The sequence below is a fragment of the Aspergillus welwitschiae genome (assembly GCF_003344945.1).
Source record: "Aspergillus welwitschiae strain CBS 139.54b unplaced genomic scaffold BDQ94scaffold_98, whole genome shotgun sequence".
In the NCBI taxonomy this organism is placed as follows: Eukaryota; Fungi; Ascomycota; class Eurotiomycetes; order Eurotiales; family Aspergillaceae; genus Aspergillus; species Aspergillus welwitschiae.
The window spans coordinates 1-15443 of NW_020798792.1; the positions used below are offsets into that span (position 1 = coordinate 1).

Sequence of the window (15443 nt, forward strand, 5' to 3'; positions counted from 1 at the left end):
GAACCGGCCGAACGTCAGTCTGGTTGGCAATTCGAACCCAGTCAGGCACACGCCGACAGCGACCCGACAGAGCCCCGGTTGGGTTTTCCTTGTGCGTGCACCATCGCCTGCTCCAGAGCTGCTCACCGCACGCAGACTATTGCTAGTGCAACGCTACGCGCAACAGCGTACCAGAACAAAGCAGTGTCAAGTAGTTATGGTGTGGACTCTGTGCACGTGGCTGTCCGACCTGCCATAGTCAGCATTCGCAGGACCCCGTGGGGTTATCCAGCCCGGGCATCTGTTGCGGTGGCGCACCGGATGTGCTCGTTTAAGAGTGCTCATGGAGCAGCGTGGCTGAACTTCACAACCGACTGAACTACGAACCAACAGATGGACGAGAGACCACAAGACCCGTGATTGTCCAAGCTGAATGTCCAGACATCGGGCTGGAGAGAGAAGCTGAGACGCACCGATGGATGCCGCTGCCATACATGGGATCGGTTGCGCGTAAAGACAAGTGTCTCGTCTTACAAGGCATGTTTGGACTCACTCGATCTATAGGGCCCCAGCCCCAACCACTTGCCAGCGGGAGTCTGACCCTCGATCCCACGAATGATACGCCAGGGCCACCATTGCTGTGACCGCCAGAAGGTAGTGGATTCTCATGGCGACCTGACAGTGACGTCGGACGACCACATGCAAGGTCACAGGGACCATCATCAAAATGGCAGCAGCTGCCTAACCCTGGTTAGTGGTATCCCTCTCGGGTTACAGTCATCATCATGGAGGGGCGGCGTGGTGACTGACCAGCAAGGGAACCCAGTCATGCCTCATCGAGGGGATCGGGTTATCCGCTCTGGCGATGGCAATGGCTCCATGAAGAAGGGAATGGGCGGCCATCACCCGCCCAAACCAGCGATGCCACCACGCAACGGCAGAGCGGCTGATTCCGAGCAGATGGACCGGGAGGCCAAAGGTCAGGCCCGTACCGAGCGGCAATAGGTTCAGGACGGCGAGCTTCGCCGCACGTTGCTGGACGTCGGCCCAGCCATGGGCGGACACGAGTAGGAGGACAATGTTGGCGCCCAGGAGCACCCCGACCAAAATGACCTCGAATGCGGTGGATATGTCAATGGTCGGGGCGAGCCACGGCAACTCATAGCCGATGCGCCACCCAAGGGAGACCGCGATCGGGCGTTGGACAGTCCATCGACCAAGCCGGTGCGCCAGCCGCGCGATCAGCCAGACGCCCAGCAAAATAGCAATCCATATTCCGTACGAGTCAACGTATTGGATTTGGGTGGTTTGTTTATACAGGTCTGAGAGAATTGGAAACATTGTATCTGGAGGAGCGAAAGCCGGCTCTGGCAGATGGGAGATGTCGTATATAAACACTCACGGCGTCGGCTTCGGTCCACCGGTACAGCTGGATGTTACGTACTTTCATTATTGATGGTTGGCCTCCGCGCCCCTCCTATTGTAGTTGAAGATGGTGAAACGGTCAAGTAAATGACAGACACCCGCTTATTTGCCCGCGAAACCATGCGGTTAAATCCGAAAAACGCTGGGTCCTATCCGCGCTTCCAATCCGATGCCCAGGGATCAGAAATTTGGGGTGTGCCGATTGCCGAAGATAATCTGTAGGAGCATTAAATGGGTATTTAGCGAGCTTCTGCTTCTGTCCGACAGGTTTAGATTTTGACGGCCTTTTTACCATGGTGGCTTATGAAAGTTCACTTTTTCATCATCGTCGAACCGACCTGGATCCCGCCAGACGTAACAATTGACCGGGATGCTGAGGCAGCAATAGAGCAACACAACAAAATACTGGGCAGTTCGCCACATCCAACGGCGATATACACAGATTGCAGTGGCATAAACGGCAAAGTAGGGGCAGCGGCAGTGTGCCTACGACCCCAAGTAACCCGCTCAACGTACATGGGGCGCAAATCGGAGAGCACGGTGTTCGCAGCGGAACTACAAGGGATCCTACTCGCTTTAGTGGTCACTCTCCACCACCACATACATCACGTGGTGATTCACTGACACCCAAGTAGCGCTGCAAGCAGTGCGAAATCCGGGCAGGCAGTCAGGACAATATATCCTGGAGGCCATCCTCTTGGCCCTGAATAAAGCAAGCGATGGTGGCTTCGAAGTTCGTCTTCGATGGATACCCGCACACCGAGGTATTGAAGGCAACGTGCAGGCAGACAAGGCAGCAAAAGAGGCGACGGGTTGGCGACAGGTCCGAGGACACCGCGGTAGAGTAACAGAAGTTATGTCCGACGCAACTGCGCCTAGACCGGGATACCTTGAGGACCTCCAGATCGACCATCAAGATAAAGATAAAGGGAATACTGGATGGGAACGGGACTGGCTATCCAGCCCCCATAGTCGAGAAGTGCATGAGCTGACGCCGGTCCCAACAAAGAAAGCCCTGAGGGTACACCAGGGCCTTCACCTGGCACTGAGCACGGCACGGCAATCGTACAGATGCGCACGGGGAAAATCGGGCCGAGGCACTACCTATATCAACGAGGAGTACCAGATATACTAGACGAAGACTGTAGATGTGGGAAAGCCACAGAGACTGTACGTCATGTACTCCTCGCCTGCCCTAACTTCCAATCCCTACGGGAGGAAATGTTCGGGAGACGCAGTGGAGGCCCGAAGGAGAAGGGGACTTAAGAGCAATCCTGAACACGCCGAAGCTTGCAATGCAAGCAGCCAAATTCATGCTACGAACGGGGCTCCTTGGGCAATTCGGAGCCGTACACAAAGAGAAAATAGACGAGGCAGAGCACTGAGGTCATTGGGTACATGGAAGCTAGCAGAGCATGGGGAGCCCCAGACTTTACGTCTGAGTGGAGCCATGCCCTCATATCAGCGGACACTATGAATCGCAGCAGTACCCGCATAGCCATCGGTTATGATTGGCTGGTACGGGGTATGAGTTTATCCGTAATCCGTAATCCGAAGTGCCATTCCTCAACGCACCCGAGACAAATACCTTTGGGCCATCATAAGAACCGCTATCTCTCCTCGATGTCTCGGATAAAACACGAAATCATTACGATCTTCTTCGCCCATAAGCCAAATTCACGCATAAACTCAAGATTTGAAGGATTCGCGATAATATCCGGTTATAATGGCTGTTCCTCATCGCCGGCACCGTACATCACTGGAATCGGTAATCGTTCCTGAACCGCAACACTTGACGGCAGAAGAGCATGGCAAAGCAATTGAGCTCTTTAACACCATCATTCATTATTTCGAGCCTCTGCAGGAATCGACCAAGGAATACAAGCCGATCACCCTTGTACGCCTCACGAAGGAAGAGATTTCTGTTAAAGATGAGTTTCTTCTCTTATTTTTCACATTCATTGAGCGTGATCGACTTGGAATTTCAGAGGACGAGCAAAAGAAAATTTGCCTGGCTGAGACCCTTTCGAACATGCGAAATTTTCAGAGATGGACGAATGAAGAACGACATGCGCTTGGCCACAGTTTGGTTAAGTTTGCCATGTATCTAATAGATAATTTCTTTCTACCACGTATGTCACTCACGCGTACCTGCACAATGGGATACTTACTCTTCCTAGTCAAAGCATTGGCCACAAAGACTCCTCAACCTACGCCAGCATCTGTTTCTCGACTTATGTCGTCAGAACCAGCTATTGGCACCCCGCAACGTGTCTCTAATTTGCGGCATCTCTGCCTTGTGCGTGACCGACATCGATGCGTTATAACCCGAAAATTCGACGCTCTGGAGGGTGAAGCACGGTACAACATCCATGGGGACCAACTGACGGATGATGAGGGGAATTCTTTACTGCCAGAAAGCAGCGATATGGCGCTCCTAGAAGTGGCGCATATCATTCCTCATTCTCTCATGTCTCTTAGCAACATTGAAGGAGAGCCGAAACTGGTATGTTACTGTTATACATATGATCTTTTGCTGACATACTTTTTCTAGACCGAGCGAAAGCATATCGCCCACAAAATCCTCAAAATGTTCAACCCTACAGCTTTCCACTTGATCGAGGGAACTGATATTGACCGACCAATGAACGCACTCACTTTGACTCATGATCTTCACCGCTTGTTTGGTAATTTTGAAGTTGCATTTGAACCGGTCCAGAACCAAGAGCACACATACAGGATTGACTTCGTGAAGACTAAACGCATCTGGCGAGCCTACAATCTCCCTGTTACCCGCGAGCTCTTCATCACTCCCGACCGAAACATCGAGCCGCCTCTTCGTCAGCTTTTGGAAATACATCGTGCTATCGCACGCATTCTTCATCTTAGTGCAGCAGGTGAACATATCGATCGAGTTATTCAGGACATGGAAAAATTGAAGGTGGAGCCAGTGTACTCGGACGGGTCTTCTCGCATTGGTGAATACATCAATTATAAACTTGCCCATCAACTTGGTTGGACACATGTTCATTAGGGGTTGGCGTGTTGTTGATAGTGGCAATGGTTCAGGAGTCTACCGGGAACTGTTTATATTTTTTTTATTAGTTCGGTAGGCTGTCCCTTTCCTGGTTGTTTAAGCTATTAGGCGCCGTCGATCACTCATGATCGATGGACCCTCTCAGTCTTATCTGCCCGTCTCTTCTAAACACTCTGTGTGTTTGCCGAGGGCATGCAGGTGATGCATAAGTGTCTGGCCCTTCGCCTACCCGATAAGGTGACTTCCACTGTATAAGGCCGTACATTCTTTCATTCGCTGACCCATTACTTTCTGACAGAGTTTCAGCTACGTCAGAGCCGTCTGTCTCATTAGCTATAGAGCACAAGCTAATAGGAAGAGGCTAATGACGTCGCTGTCAACCTACCTTTATGAAGCACGCGCACCAACGTCGTGCCACAAAACCGAGCATTCAACGCCAATCTCCTTCAATGACGAGTGTTTGATATCCGGATTTCTCTCTTCAAACGACCTTCTCCCTAGTCCTCCCTCCCAAATCGGCCTGTCGTTGCCCGTTCATATCCGCAGTGATACAGTGATGATGATGATGATGATGATTCATACGCTGACCCCTCGCCTAAATTGGAAACCTGAACTGAGGTACAAGTGTGATCATATTTTCACTATCGATGGGAGTAAGTACAGCTATTTATAGCTGTAGTGTTGCCTTGTTTAGCCTCACTGCATGTCCTGATCAGGCTACCTCTGGTAGCCTGTCAGATTTATGCAAGACACACATATTAACTGGATAGTAGACCTCGCCAAAACGCGGGTTGGGTTGGGTTTTCATTTTTTGAACCCGCCCACGGGTTACCCAGGCTGGGTTTCGGGGGTCCCCAACCCGCCCATGGGTTCTGTTGAATATCACGGTGGCTGTGATGAGTATCATGGTGGCTGAACCTTATGGCAGGGATGGGACCAGACATATATATGTGCTATCCCGCCCATGTAAAAGACAACTCTCCTTAATGTTAAGTCAAGTTAAACTAGAATCCAGTCTATTCTCACTTTAACACCAAGACCTCATATATTACGGAAATTCATGTGAAATGTTGGATCTTTTTAAGAGGTATCTTAATGTAATTGATGTATGTATTACCGTTGTTTATCTTTTGGGTTGGGTTCGAGACCGCGATTTGGCGGGGTCTACTGTACACTAGCCGCTCACGTGAATCCAGGTAACAATTCACCCAGGCAGCAGGCCGCGTATTCAACGCCACAACCGTACATCTATTTGTCCCCCAAATCCCGAGTCATGTGACCATAAAATACTGTAACAAAAAGTCCCTGTACGCTTTGAAGGTTCTAATTTCTATCTCATCGAGCCCAACGCAACTCTTCATACACCGAAGAACCCATCATTGAGAGAGGGCTTCGGTGTTCTTAGATCCTCCATCACGGATCGTATAAACAGTGTACGAGCCGCCACTCCCCAGGAAAAACAAGCGGCGATCTGCGTCCCATCTGTCTTGGGAGCCAGGTCAGCCGCGTCCAAAAGCAGTCCTGCTCTGCATCGCCTCCACAACTCTCGTTATCCCAACCATGCAACAGCCTGTTGACTAGTTTCCGTCAAACCACCGTAAAGCTTAATAATAGTGAGCACCTGCTATAATCCAGCCAATATATGGATAAACTTCCGACAGAGATTGTGGGCATGATTGTGAGAAAATTGGAAAGTAGGGATTTTCTCAATTTTCGCCTTGCCAACAGAAGTCTCCGAGCAAGGTCATTCCAGGATTTCACTTTGAAATTTTTTGAGACGCGACGCCACATATTAAGCCGACATAGCCTTGAGACCCTTCGAAATGTGGCTACCCACCCTGCTTTTGGCAGTGCATTGCGTGTTCTCGTGATCCACCCTGATCACCTTACAGCACATCACCTAGCCAATCCCCGGAATAAAGAAGCCGCTGCGGTGGATAAAATCAGCTATGAACAACATTTAGCCGAGCAGGACCATCTGGCAGCATCAGGCTACGATACTGCATGTCTCGCACAAGCCCTTTCCAAGGCAACAAACTGCAGGACAATATTCATCGAGGATGATATTAACCACCGCCCTTGGGGGGCTCGTTCTCTCGAGAAATTGACCGGTGTTGAACCAAACTCCACATTGGACAGTTCAGAAAGCCGGAAATTCTTTGCTCGCGCTATTCATGTCATCTTCGCTGCTGTTGCTGCAGGTTGTGTCCCACTGCAGCGGTTTGAACTCAATGTGGGGTTGTCTAGAGTTCCAGTGGACCCAGGAATGCTACAGCTTCCGGATTTCTGCCTCACTATGAGTCCTATTACTTTGACACTCACAACCTTACGTATCACAGTTGGCCCACCAGAGAGGGAAAGTGCGTTACCCTGGGCAAGGCATCTAGTACGATTTATCGTGCAGTTTTCCGGGCTTGAAGTGCTACGTCTAGGGTTTGATTCTCGTATTCGAACAGGGGATCTTAAGGCGCTAAGCGAAGGCATTTGCCTCAAGAATCTCCGCGTCTTGGAGATCGACACGGTCAGTAGTACGGAAGACCATTTAGCTAGGCTACTTCTTGCCCATAAAATGACTTTGCGCGACGTGTATCTGGAATTAATCGAACTTCCAACTCTAGAGTCCTGGAAATCATTACTTAAGACCATTCGGGATGAACTTTGTTTAGACCGCCTTGAGATCACGGACTGTGAAGCCAGTGATCGTATCATTATGTTCGGTGGCAAGCAGTTATGGGATTCTATTAGCATCCAAGGAGGGAAAGAAACTTTGGATAATCTCATCGGAGCACTAATGTTGGGGAAGATGATCTGAGCCACTGTTGGGTGACTGGACATGCTCTTGTGGAGGCGGATGCCAACCACGTGAGCTACAAATACTCGGAGCTAACCGCGAAATCGAATATATGATTTTCGAAGGATTTCGGTCGACGGGGGCTGGTTGATGGGAAGTATGTATCTCTAGCAGCTTACCTAGAAAGTCATGTAACAGTTCCGCCGCTCAAGCCTGCCGTGCAGTCGGGCTCTTGCAACATGTACGATTCGTGTTGCAAAATGCGTATTTAGTAAGCGGTCTAAGATAAAGACCACGACGTCTTGTGGCGGCATGCTTTGCAACGTTTCCAAATCAATTGTCACAAGCTTGAGATCCTGCCATATTGTTTATTTTCCACCTTTTCGAAGCCGGGCTTATATTTCGTCGCTCCGACGCAGTGAGTACGCCGCTTACTGTCCGAAATGTAATCAAGGGCCCAAAGGCGCTTCCACCATTTCACATTCTCCAGGTCTCTGGCAACTAGATGGCCAATCAGGTCCTCCCGTAGCATATTGCACCGTTCACTGTCTCAGCGAATAAGTCCGCGCCGTTGGAGCACGGTCAGAGCTTTGTCGCGCTCTTGATGAAAGAAGCAGGAGTCCCCGTCATGGAGGACATGCTAAAACCGCGTCCCGGACCATCCCAAAATCATCATCTGCGCCATTAATTTTCCGTGGTACCAATATGCAACGCGAGGCTTAGAGTCCACAGACAGGGATGTGTTGTCCCTGTAAGTTCCTAAGCCGGTGGTAAATGCCCACTTTCGCTTGAAGGCGATGCTGGTTCTTCACAGTCGTAGCATTTATGATCAGACTATGTGCGGGAAATGAGAGTGGCTTTGATGAGATACCCTGTCCGACCACACACGTGCAGCTGTTCGAATCCGAGATCTCAATCTCAGGCAAGTTGACGACGCAGCTGGCGTGTGAACTCCTGCGGTCCGATGGCGTGTCACTGACCACCGTGAGGTTTCCAGCTGGAGCATGTTTAATCCAGAGGTCCTCGGTTGACCAAGCCGCGGATGCAGGCAATGGTGCAGTATGGTCGCGTAGAATGTCGGTCTTTCCGAGAAGTCTCTTTATGGTCTCGGCCGGCTCGTGTCCTTTCGCCTCCCATGGTTGACGGGCGGTTGTTGCCGATGCCGCGGCTCGATCGGTTGCGCGACGCGGGTGCGGCAGAAGTAGATAGCGTATGCGATTCTTGATCACTGACACTGCCTTCAGCGGACGAGTGAGCTGCGCCCGAGTTGACACAGACGCCCACGGGTCTTGACGGAAATTTTCGGAAATGTCTCTCAACACGTCGAGATATTCGCCACCAATTCGGGGATCGTCACTTTGTGCGGCGCTTTGAACTCTTACTCCACTGCATACACGAGTATTTGCTGTTTCTGCTGCAAGGTGCACGCAAAATTGGTCAGCGCGCCGATTGCATCGTCGCGCAGTGCTATCCCTCTTCTGTTTCTTCGCAGCTCCTCTTCCCTTTCCTCAGCCTCTTCCAAGCCTCGTGTTCGCTGGTGGTTGGGGTGTCCGCGCGTCCTCAAGATTCATCAGTGCTAGCTGCTACGACGGTGATGCCCTTTATCCATTGGGTTGGTATAATTTATGCAACTTTTATTTAGAGGATACGGGGGTGCCCGGGGAAAAGGTGTGAGATTTGGATTGAGTGTATGCGTGCAGTCACGCAGAAGACCGACTAGGACGAGTCTTCCTTCATTGGCACCTCCGAGGACCCCTCATTTATCGGGCTCGGACGTTAGACGTTCGTTGGTTATTCTTTTCCTGGATCCGACCGCGTGAAAACTGGCCCATGCTCCGTTTGCTGATAGGCGGACAAGATCGTTAATAGGTGTCGAGTACTGCTGCCGAGCGCGATTGTTTGTCCGTGGAGCAGGCCTGCCCGCTATACAAGAGACAGTTTACCCACCCCAGCATCACCCAGTCTATCTGCACACCCAGGAGGCAATTTTATACATCAGACGTTCCTAAGCCGCTTCCAGCGAGCGTCAATATGCATTGCTTGCCACGATAGGCACCGCCATCATTGATCGGTATACGTGTGCGCATTCGCCCCAGAAAGAATATCGATTACTACGGCAGAGAAATTAGAATTGAAGAAGCTGCGTAAAGTCATCAGCGCCGGGTGCAATGTCATGGTCGTTGTCAAATGAAACCCCTCCGTCCTCCTGTATAGTCCACATATCCGGCGCCGCTGTCGTTGCCAGTAGAGCAGTTCTCAAGGCGGCAGGGTCCGCATTTTCCGGTAAACCAGCAGGGCTCCAAAGCCGCTGGTGCCAATTCGTGACGGTATGCTGCATTTCAAGCACCAATTGTTGAGTATCCTGTCGCTCGGAAAGCTGTTGTTTCCACCGATGCTGGTCGTTCACCAGCTTCTGCTTCTCACTCTCGACGACTCGAAGGCGCTCCGACAGGGTCTTCTTGTCCCTCTCCAACGCTTCAAATTCCTGCTCCAGGGTTTCGACGGTAGCCAAACATGCCTCGTGGTTCTCCAACGATGGGGCAGAAGGAGGGTCTCGTGAACCAGAGCCAGGTACCTATACCAGCTAGTAGGTACGTGGAGTCAGCGGAACGATCCGGGACCAGCAACCGTACGTGAAGGCTTACCGTGGATGGGCGTCGACGGGACCGCAGAGGCTGCTGGGGAGAACGCATTACGGGCTCCAGTCTTTGGATGGATCGTGGGTCGGAAGCGGTACTGTACTGCGACTCTCGATCTTCCGGGTGCTTGCGCGGATGCCCGCCCGCGGTTCTGACTTTGGCATTTCCCGATGACAACAGAACTCGTAGAGAAACAACTGCGCATGTACCGTGCTGAAGGAAGAACTAGCTGGATAAATTTAAATGCCTGCGAGCAAGCCTGGCAAGAGGGAGTGAGCGCCATTGGCTATGGAAGGTGGGTTTTAAGCAACAAGGTTAGCCAAAGCAGGTTAGGGCTAACCGCCCATTGGTTATTTTGGCACATGATCAATTTCTCCCCTCTACTACATCATTAACTCAGCTCATGGAGTAGCTTGATTTTGTCCGATATTGGCAGCTCTGTTAATACGTTCATGTCTCCTGGATGGTCATAAAGTCAATTTCACTCAACGCTCTCGAGTTGATAGTGCTTGTATATATCCCGGATATATATATCTGACGGTTCATGTACAGAAGATTATTGATAGGCATAAATATGAGTCACGAGCGACAAGGCTTAAAATCTAGGGTAATATCATATACAATCTCCAGTATATCCAAGTGTTTGCCTCTCTGCTTCATGCCCTAAGCCCAGAGGTCGAAACCCGAGGACATAAATATTCCTTCGGTGCTCATTCGGTTTCCCCAGGCGGACATCAAGTTGAACCCCTGAAATAACTTCCCGAAAAGGACTAGATCCGGGCCTTGCCGAGCCGGCCCCAGCAAATGTTGCTGACCCAAGGCCACAACGATCAACTAGACTAGAGGGGGCCGACTAGAGGGAGATCAAATGACGCGCACCTGCCCGGGCAATCTCACGTTTTCGAACAGATTAATGCCCGCACAGATCGCCCGGAGAAGACGGTATCGCAAATTACTTGACCGTGCTTACCCGGCGATTTTTTCATCATTCTTTACCGGTAGTCTCTCGCTATCCTTTACAGTAACCCTATTTTCATCATTCGGTGCCTCTTTACCTCATCTCCCTTCCTGCCCCCTTTCTTTTTACCCCTCTTTTTCCACCCATCTCAATGCCCTACCCCTGGTCGGCAGTTTACCCAATCCCCCACTGGATCTCCCATTGACCGCGACCAGGGACCTCAGAAGGCGACCATCATATGCTTGAAGACGCATGTCACACCCAGCCTGGTCGATTCCTCAGCATGGCGCCGAATCAGGCTGCGCCTAAGTCAAAGCAGAATTGGGAATCCGGGTTAAAACCGATGCGCGGCGAGAAGCCGTCCGAGTGACGGGCATTTTGTGTGTAATAAACTGACCAGCTAGCATCAGCAAGCGCAAGCAGGGATTTCTGCGTCAGCCGAATACAACTCAACCTTACTTACACTTGTTACAACAAAACTCACCACGAGAGCTAGATCGGTAGTCTCGTCGGATGATTTGCCCCGTTTGCGAGCCACCGGGCTCCCGGTTCCCATATTCCGGAGTTGCCCAGGTCTTGCTTGGCTGCCTCATTACTCAGGCACAGAATATACTCCTAAATATTATAAACACCTTCTGTATATCAAATATATCGAATATATTAAAATGCATGTAAAACATGTATTATGTATTACCAGCTATTGTAAGCAGCGATAAATCTATGAAGAAAAATATTAAAATCAATCGTATTATGTTTGTAATCTGTAAATTCATTATGAAGTCTTAAACTCTTCTAGTGGTTGAAACATTCTAGTTCAAAAAAGAGTGCCTTTTGTATGGCATTATTGGTGGACCGCTCGACCGTGAGGGCCGCGCGATCGTGGTATACGTTACGGTCTTCACCGCCACCCCGTCAGCCGACATGTGACCGATTCTATGATGCCCTGGATTACTGTGATTAACTACCACCACGCACGAAATACAAAGCATGGAATACAAGGAACTATAGAGAAGCTAATGCAAATTCCGGACATACCTTGGCTACTTGAACTCAGTTTGCAGGGCGGCAACGTCTCTGCGCACTCATGGAGGATGAACCTATCATCTTCAGTCAACATAAATCATCGTAACAATTCCGATCCTGCAACTCGTGTACGGTAGAATAGATAGAAAATACAACAGCAACTGCATTGATCGCCGAGCGCAACGCTTCTTTTCCTCGAACCCCTGTTCCGCCTTTTTATTACTGTGGGTCCTCCGATGGAGGTTCCGGAAGTGGGTGGGCCTAGATCTCCTGGTTTAAATGCTACCCAGAATGTTTGATCTCTGATTGGAGAGACCCACATCACCCGGTCAAAACCTCTTCCTCGTTTTGGCAGGCAGGTTGCTTTGAAAGTGCGTGCCTACGGGCTGATCTTAGCCTCCGCCTGTTAAAGCGATCCGACTCATCTCTATACTAGCAAGAAAAGATGAACCTGAACCAGTCCGGGAAGTTCATCCTTGCCCCAGACAACACGTGACGAGAAGTCTAGATTGGCCCTACAGTTGCATTGAGTCAGACACAGCTTGAGTGTGATTGTGATAGTCCAAAATATCGCTCTGACGGGCCCAGACATGCGAAGACAGTCACTCCAGTAGGATCCGATGTGTCTGATGGGTCGCAACAGCCAGACATATCGGTCTCGAATTAATATGGGCTCACTTTTACTGGACAGTTACAAGGATTAGACTGACGGCCGCACGTAGTAAGGCCAGATCACGTTGGGACCGTCTCGGCTCACCTCAACTCTACGGTTAGTTCATATAGAACCGCTGGACTGTCAGAAATCACTGCAAATAGTTGACACGTTAATCGAACAAGACCCTGTCTACCTTTGACTCTCGTGGGAGGGAGCATTTGAGTCAGAACCGTCAAACCCCTGTGCGATAGGGGAAAGTACCGATGAACAGGTCTGCACTAATGGGTTGCTTTGACAGGGGTCCTCACGCATTGTGAGATGAACCGTATCTCCGGGTCAACGACCGTGTAGGAAGATGTTTTCCCCGGCTTCACCATTCCGTCTGTTCAGTGACGGCTTGTTCCTCACTGAGCTTGGAGACATCTCGTACTGGAACCCCCTTCTTGAGGCCCGACTTTAGCAAATCAAGAGACAATGCAGGCTGAACTGAAGCGAGAAATCGAGGACAAAACGGTGACTACAGCTACACTGGATGTTGTGAATATCACTAAGTTCATCGCAGGGGGCTTTCAACCGAGCTCTGGATGAATTGCATAATAACCAGGGAAGTCGGGAAAGTGTGACCGGATCTGTGGTAACAGATGATTCTTCATGATATTAGATCAATTCCCAGACTAAACGTTCTCTAGCTCGAGTTGATTAACGTGGTTTGGCCGTTGTCGGCACAAGAAGGGCATGATTCGACCGAACTTCGCCAAGTTATCCGTTATGTCTCGAACCAACTTCGCCCCGGTGACGACGACGAGTTGCTGCCATCCCGCTCGGAGCCCTCGCCTACATGCAATAGCGTTGATGTGCCGTCGCCCCCTTATTCATTATATGTAGAGAGAGATGGCGCGGAGCGCACGACCGCACGCGCAAAAAGCCCTCTAGATCGAGTGGATGGTCTTCTGACGGGTCAAGTAGAGACAGATTTCCTGAACATGGCTGTTTCACCTAGCGACCTTGCCGCTATCTTTCCAGAAGACTTCTATGGGGACATGTTAAATAATGATATGGGATTGGCGCCCCAAATCTCTCAATCTCAGGGTTTCGAGACATCGATGGCAATGGTTGACACTATGGAAGACTCGGGTCTGCACTCACTTACGCCAGGAGATGATTCTTCGCTGCTATCACAGTTGACTCCTCAATTGGATATCAGTACGAGCATGGACTTACAACCATATACGTCGACTGAGTTCTGGGAGGCATGGTTAGCTGAGTTAGTTCCAATGGCCTGTCCTGACTCGCCCGCAGGTCTAGGGGCTCCCATTGCAACCCCAAGCAATGACCTTTACCACAGCTTGAATGGGCTGGTGCCTGTCACACCTGATCTGCATGATCATCTTGATGAGAGCGAGGTTCCCGCAGGACTATTTGTTTCCAGTACCCCAACGTCAACCAGCATTGCGATCAATGTGGACGACATTGCCACCGGCCTAGAGAACAAGGATTCAGAGCCCGAAGTGATTGAGCAGATATTCAGATTGGATAGCTTTCCCGCATAGGCTACGTCCAAGAGGGGTTTCGTCCAGACTCTACCCCGAGAGTTGACGGGCGCTGACCAGCCGATCGGGGAGGCGACAGAGAAGTACTTTGCATGCAAGTTGACGGCGATACAAAGACACTCCTGAAGCTTAGATAGGGAGATGCGCGGAGCTTAGAGGACTGAGGGAGTGCCTACACCGCTCCCGCTTATTGATAATGGTTGACGAATCTAATAATTACTTGTTTGTGGAAATCTAACCCCAAGCAGACCGTATGAACGAGCGCAGAAGCACTGCGCTAGTTGCCTCAGGATTGGGGAATACGTCACTCGACCACTGTATCAAGGAAAGAAGATAGCACCGCAGTGGGATATCCAGGATCAAGGCGTATCAACGGGAGCCGTCCGTGGGTCCGAATATGTTGGATTACCTGCTGGTGAGTGAAGTGGATGGATGTGGAGGAACCAGTACCTGCTGGTTACTGGTTGAGCCTTGCCCGCGATATTTTCATGGTTCAAAAGTCGCAGGAAGCGGCAATTGCTTGCTTCGTCTTAGCGATTCAGTTGGTATACCGTTGTGTAAAAATGGGACTGCCTAATAAGGTCTACTCGGGTGTTGAAGACATGGCTGATGAACAGAGGATGAAGCTAGGTTGGACATCCGTGCCATCTTGGACCGAAAAAGGGCCATCATGTAGCACGATATTCCTCAAGGTTTGGGAAGGAGAAGAACGACAAGATAGCTACGACAAGCAACTCTGAAAGAGTAAACATTCGCTGAAGCAAATAGACTACGGCGGGGAAAAGAAAGGGGGCCAGAGAGAGATTGAAAGAAAGAGAGTAAGACAAAACAACTCCGTTTGAAAAGCCCAGAAAACTATACAGCAAGACAAAGAAAATCGAGCAGATCTAAAGACTCCACTGGCTCAGCCCCAGCCTACCGAGACCCTTCCGTAGGAACCACCATGCTGCAGTACTGGTTCCAAAACCGGATGCAGACACACAAAGTGCTCCAGATAACTTGGCGTTGAGAGCTATGGGCGTTATCATGGCGTTGCGTGGCATAAAGGCCTCCCATTCCCACCTTATCTGGTAACCCTAAAGGGGGCGGGGAGACGGCCAGCGCGACTGTGACTGCATGGGATAGTGTTGTATCGGGGAAAACAAAGATTTCACGCAATGCACCCTTCCCACGGCACTAAGCTGAAAATGGGTTTGAGAAGATAAATGGTAAATGGACTGGTCCCCACGCACGAACTTGTGCGTCGCAAGGCAGCGGTAACTGCGATTCAGCTCCCATGTCACACAAGGACATGCCGATCACATTGGCTGAGGTTGTTGCCAGCAGGGGGAGAGGCCGGGACAGACACCTCGCGTCCCACTCACGGACGTGAAGACCCACTTCACC

The 15443-nt window shown here is 50.5% G+C and overlaps 8 protein-coding genes across 8 annotated transcripts; 3 read left to right on the forward strand and 5 right to left on the reverse strand.

The window, feature by feature from the left end:
• Positions 1 to 307: 307 nt before the first annotated feature.
• BDQ94DRAFT_155198 (uncharacterized protein) lies at positions 308 to 538 on the reverse strand. The gene has a single exon (XM_026768430.1). It carries the CDS (start codon positions 518 to 520, stop codon positions 359 to 361), a length of 162 nt encoding a protein of 53 aa, XP_026619645.1. The 5' UTR covers positions 521 to 538; the 3' UTR covers positions 308 to 358.
• Positions 371 to 1465, reverse strand: BDQ94DRAFT_186485 (uncharacterized protein). The gene is made up of 2 exons (XM_026775159.1): positions 790 to 1465; positions 371 to 720 (listed from the first exon to the last, which is right to left on the reverse strand). Exons 1-2 carry the CDS (start codon positions 1318 to 1320, stop codon positions 538 to 540), a joined length of 714 nt encoding a protein of 237 aa, XP_026619646.1. The 5' UTR covers positions 1321 to 1465; the 3' UTR covers positions 371 to 537.
• A 4241-nt stretch (positions 1466 to 5706) lies between these two features.
• BDQ94DRAFT_131865 (F-box protein) lies at positions 5707 to 7778 on the forward strand. The gene has a single exon (XM_026763977.1). The coding sequence runs from the start codon at positions 6084 to 6086 to the stop codon at positions 7251 to 7253; it is 1170 nt and encodes a 389-aa protein (XP_026619647.1). The 5' UTR covers positions 5707 to 6083; the 3' UTR covers positions 7254 to 7778.
• A 94-nt stretch (positions 7779 to 7872) lies between these two features.
• Positions 7873 to 8841, reverse strand: BDQ94DRAFT_186487 (uncharacterized protein; the record flags this gene model as incomplete). The annotated part of the gene is made up of 4 exons (XM_026775160.1): positions 7873 to 8038; positions 8121 to 8588; positions 8627 to 8729; positions 8820 to 8841. The coding sequence occupies 4 exons, from the start codon at positions 8839 to 8841 to the stop codon at positions 7873 to 7875; spliced, it is 759 nt and encodes a 252-aa protein (XP_026619648.1).
• A 346-nt stretch (positions 8842 to 9187) lies between these two features.
• Positions 9188 to 10125, reverse strand: BDQ94DRAFT_155216 (uncharacterized protein). The gene is made up of 3 exons (XM_026768431.1): positions 9970 to 10125; positions 9878 to 9931; positions 9188 to 9807 (listed from the first exon to the last, which is right to left on the reverse strand). The coding sequence occupies exons 1-3, from the start codon at positions 10033 to 10035 to the stop codon at positions 9358 to 9360; spliced, it is 570 nt and encodes a 189-aa protein (XP_026619649.1). The 5' UTR covers positions 10036 to 10125; the 3' UTR covers positions 9188 to 9357.
• A 391-nt stretch (positions 10126 to 10516) lies between these two features.
• On the forward strand, positions 10517 to 11194 carry BDQ94DRAFT_155217 (uncharacterized protein). Its single transcript, XM_026768432.1, has one exon. The coding sequence runs from the start codon at positions 10740 to 10742 to the stop codon at positions 11073 to 11075; it is 336 nt and encodes a 111-aa protein (XP_026619650.1). The 5' UTR covers positions 10517 to 10739; the 3' UTR covers positions 11076 to 11194.
• A 958-nt stretch (positions 11195 to 12152) lies between these two features.
• On the reverse strand, positions 12153 to 13021 carry BDQ94DRAFT_155220 (uncharacterized protein). Its single transcript, XM_026768433.1, has 2 exons — positions 12690 to 13021; positions 12153 to 12621 (listed from the first exon to the last, which is right to left on the reverse strand). Exon 2 carries the CDS (start codon positions 12442 to 12444, stop codon positions 12280 to 12282), a length of 165 nt encoding a protein of 54 aa, XP_026619651.1. The 5' UTR covers positions 12445 to 12621; positions 12690 to 13021; the 3' UTR covers positions 12153 to 12279.
• Positions 12982 to 14057, forward strand: BDQ94DRAFT_176259 (uncharacterized protein; the record flags this gene model as incomplete). The annotated part of the gene is made up of 3 exons (XM_026772652.1): positions 12982 to 13020; positions 13070 to 13141; positions 13197 to 14057. 3 exons carry the CDS (start codon positions 12982 to 12984, stop codon positions 14055 to 14057), a joined length of 972 nt encoding a protein of 323 aa, XP_026619652.1.
• Positions 14058 to 15443: the final 1386 nt, after the last annotated feature.

Excerpts from the sequence above, each read along its gene's own strand:
- BDQ94DRAFT_155198 (XM_026768430.1), bottom strand. The coding sequence starts at position 520 with ATGCCTTGTAAGACGAGACACTTGTCTTTACGCGCAACCGATCCCATG.
- BDQ94DRAFT_186485 (XM_026775159.1), bottom strand. The coding sequence starts at position 1,320 with ATGTTTCCAATTCTCTCAGACCTGTATAAACAAACCACCCAAATCCAA. Across the intron at positions 721-789 it reads ATGACTGGGTTCCCTTGCTG|GCAGCTGCTGCCATTTTGAT; the intron begins GTCAGTCACCAC and ends AACCAGGGTTAG.
- BDQ94DRAFT_131865 (XM_026763977.1), top strand. The coding sequence starts at position 6,084 with ATGGATAAACTTCCGACAGAGATTGTGGGCATGATTGTGAGAAAATTG.
- BDQ94DRAFT_155216 (XM_026768431.1), bottom strand. The coding sequence starts at position 10,035 with ATGCCAAAGTCAGAACCGCGGGCGGGCATCCGCGCAAGCACCCGGAAG. Across the intron at positions 9,932-9,969 it reads AGATCGAGAGTCGCAGTACA|CCCGTAATGCGTTCTCCCCA; the intron begins GTACCGCTTCCG and ends CAAAGACTGGAG. Across the intron at positions 9,808-9,877 it reads CCCGTCGACGCCCATCCACG|GTACCTGGCTCTGGTTCACG; the intron begins GTAAGCCTTCAC and ends TAGCTGGTATAG.
- BDQ94DRAFT_155217 (XM_026768432.1), top strand. The coding sequence starts at position 10,740 with ATGACGCGCACCTGCCCGGGCAATCTCACGTTTTCGAACAGATTAATG.
- BDQ94DRAFT_155220 (XM_026768433.1), bottom strand. The coding sequence starts at position 12,444 with ATGTCTGGGCCCGTCAGAGCGATATTTTGGACTATCACAATCACACTC.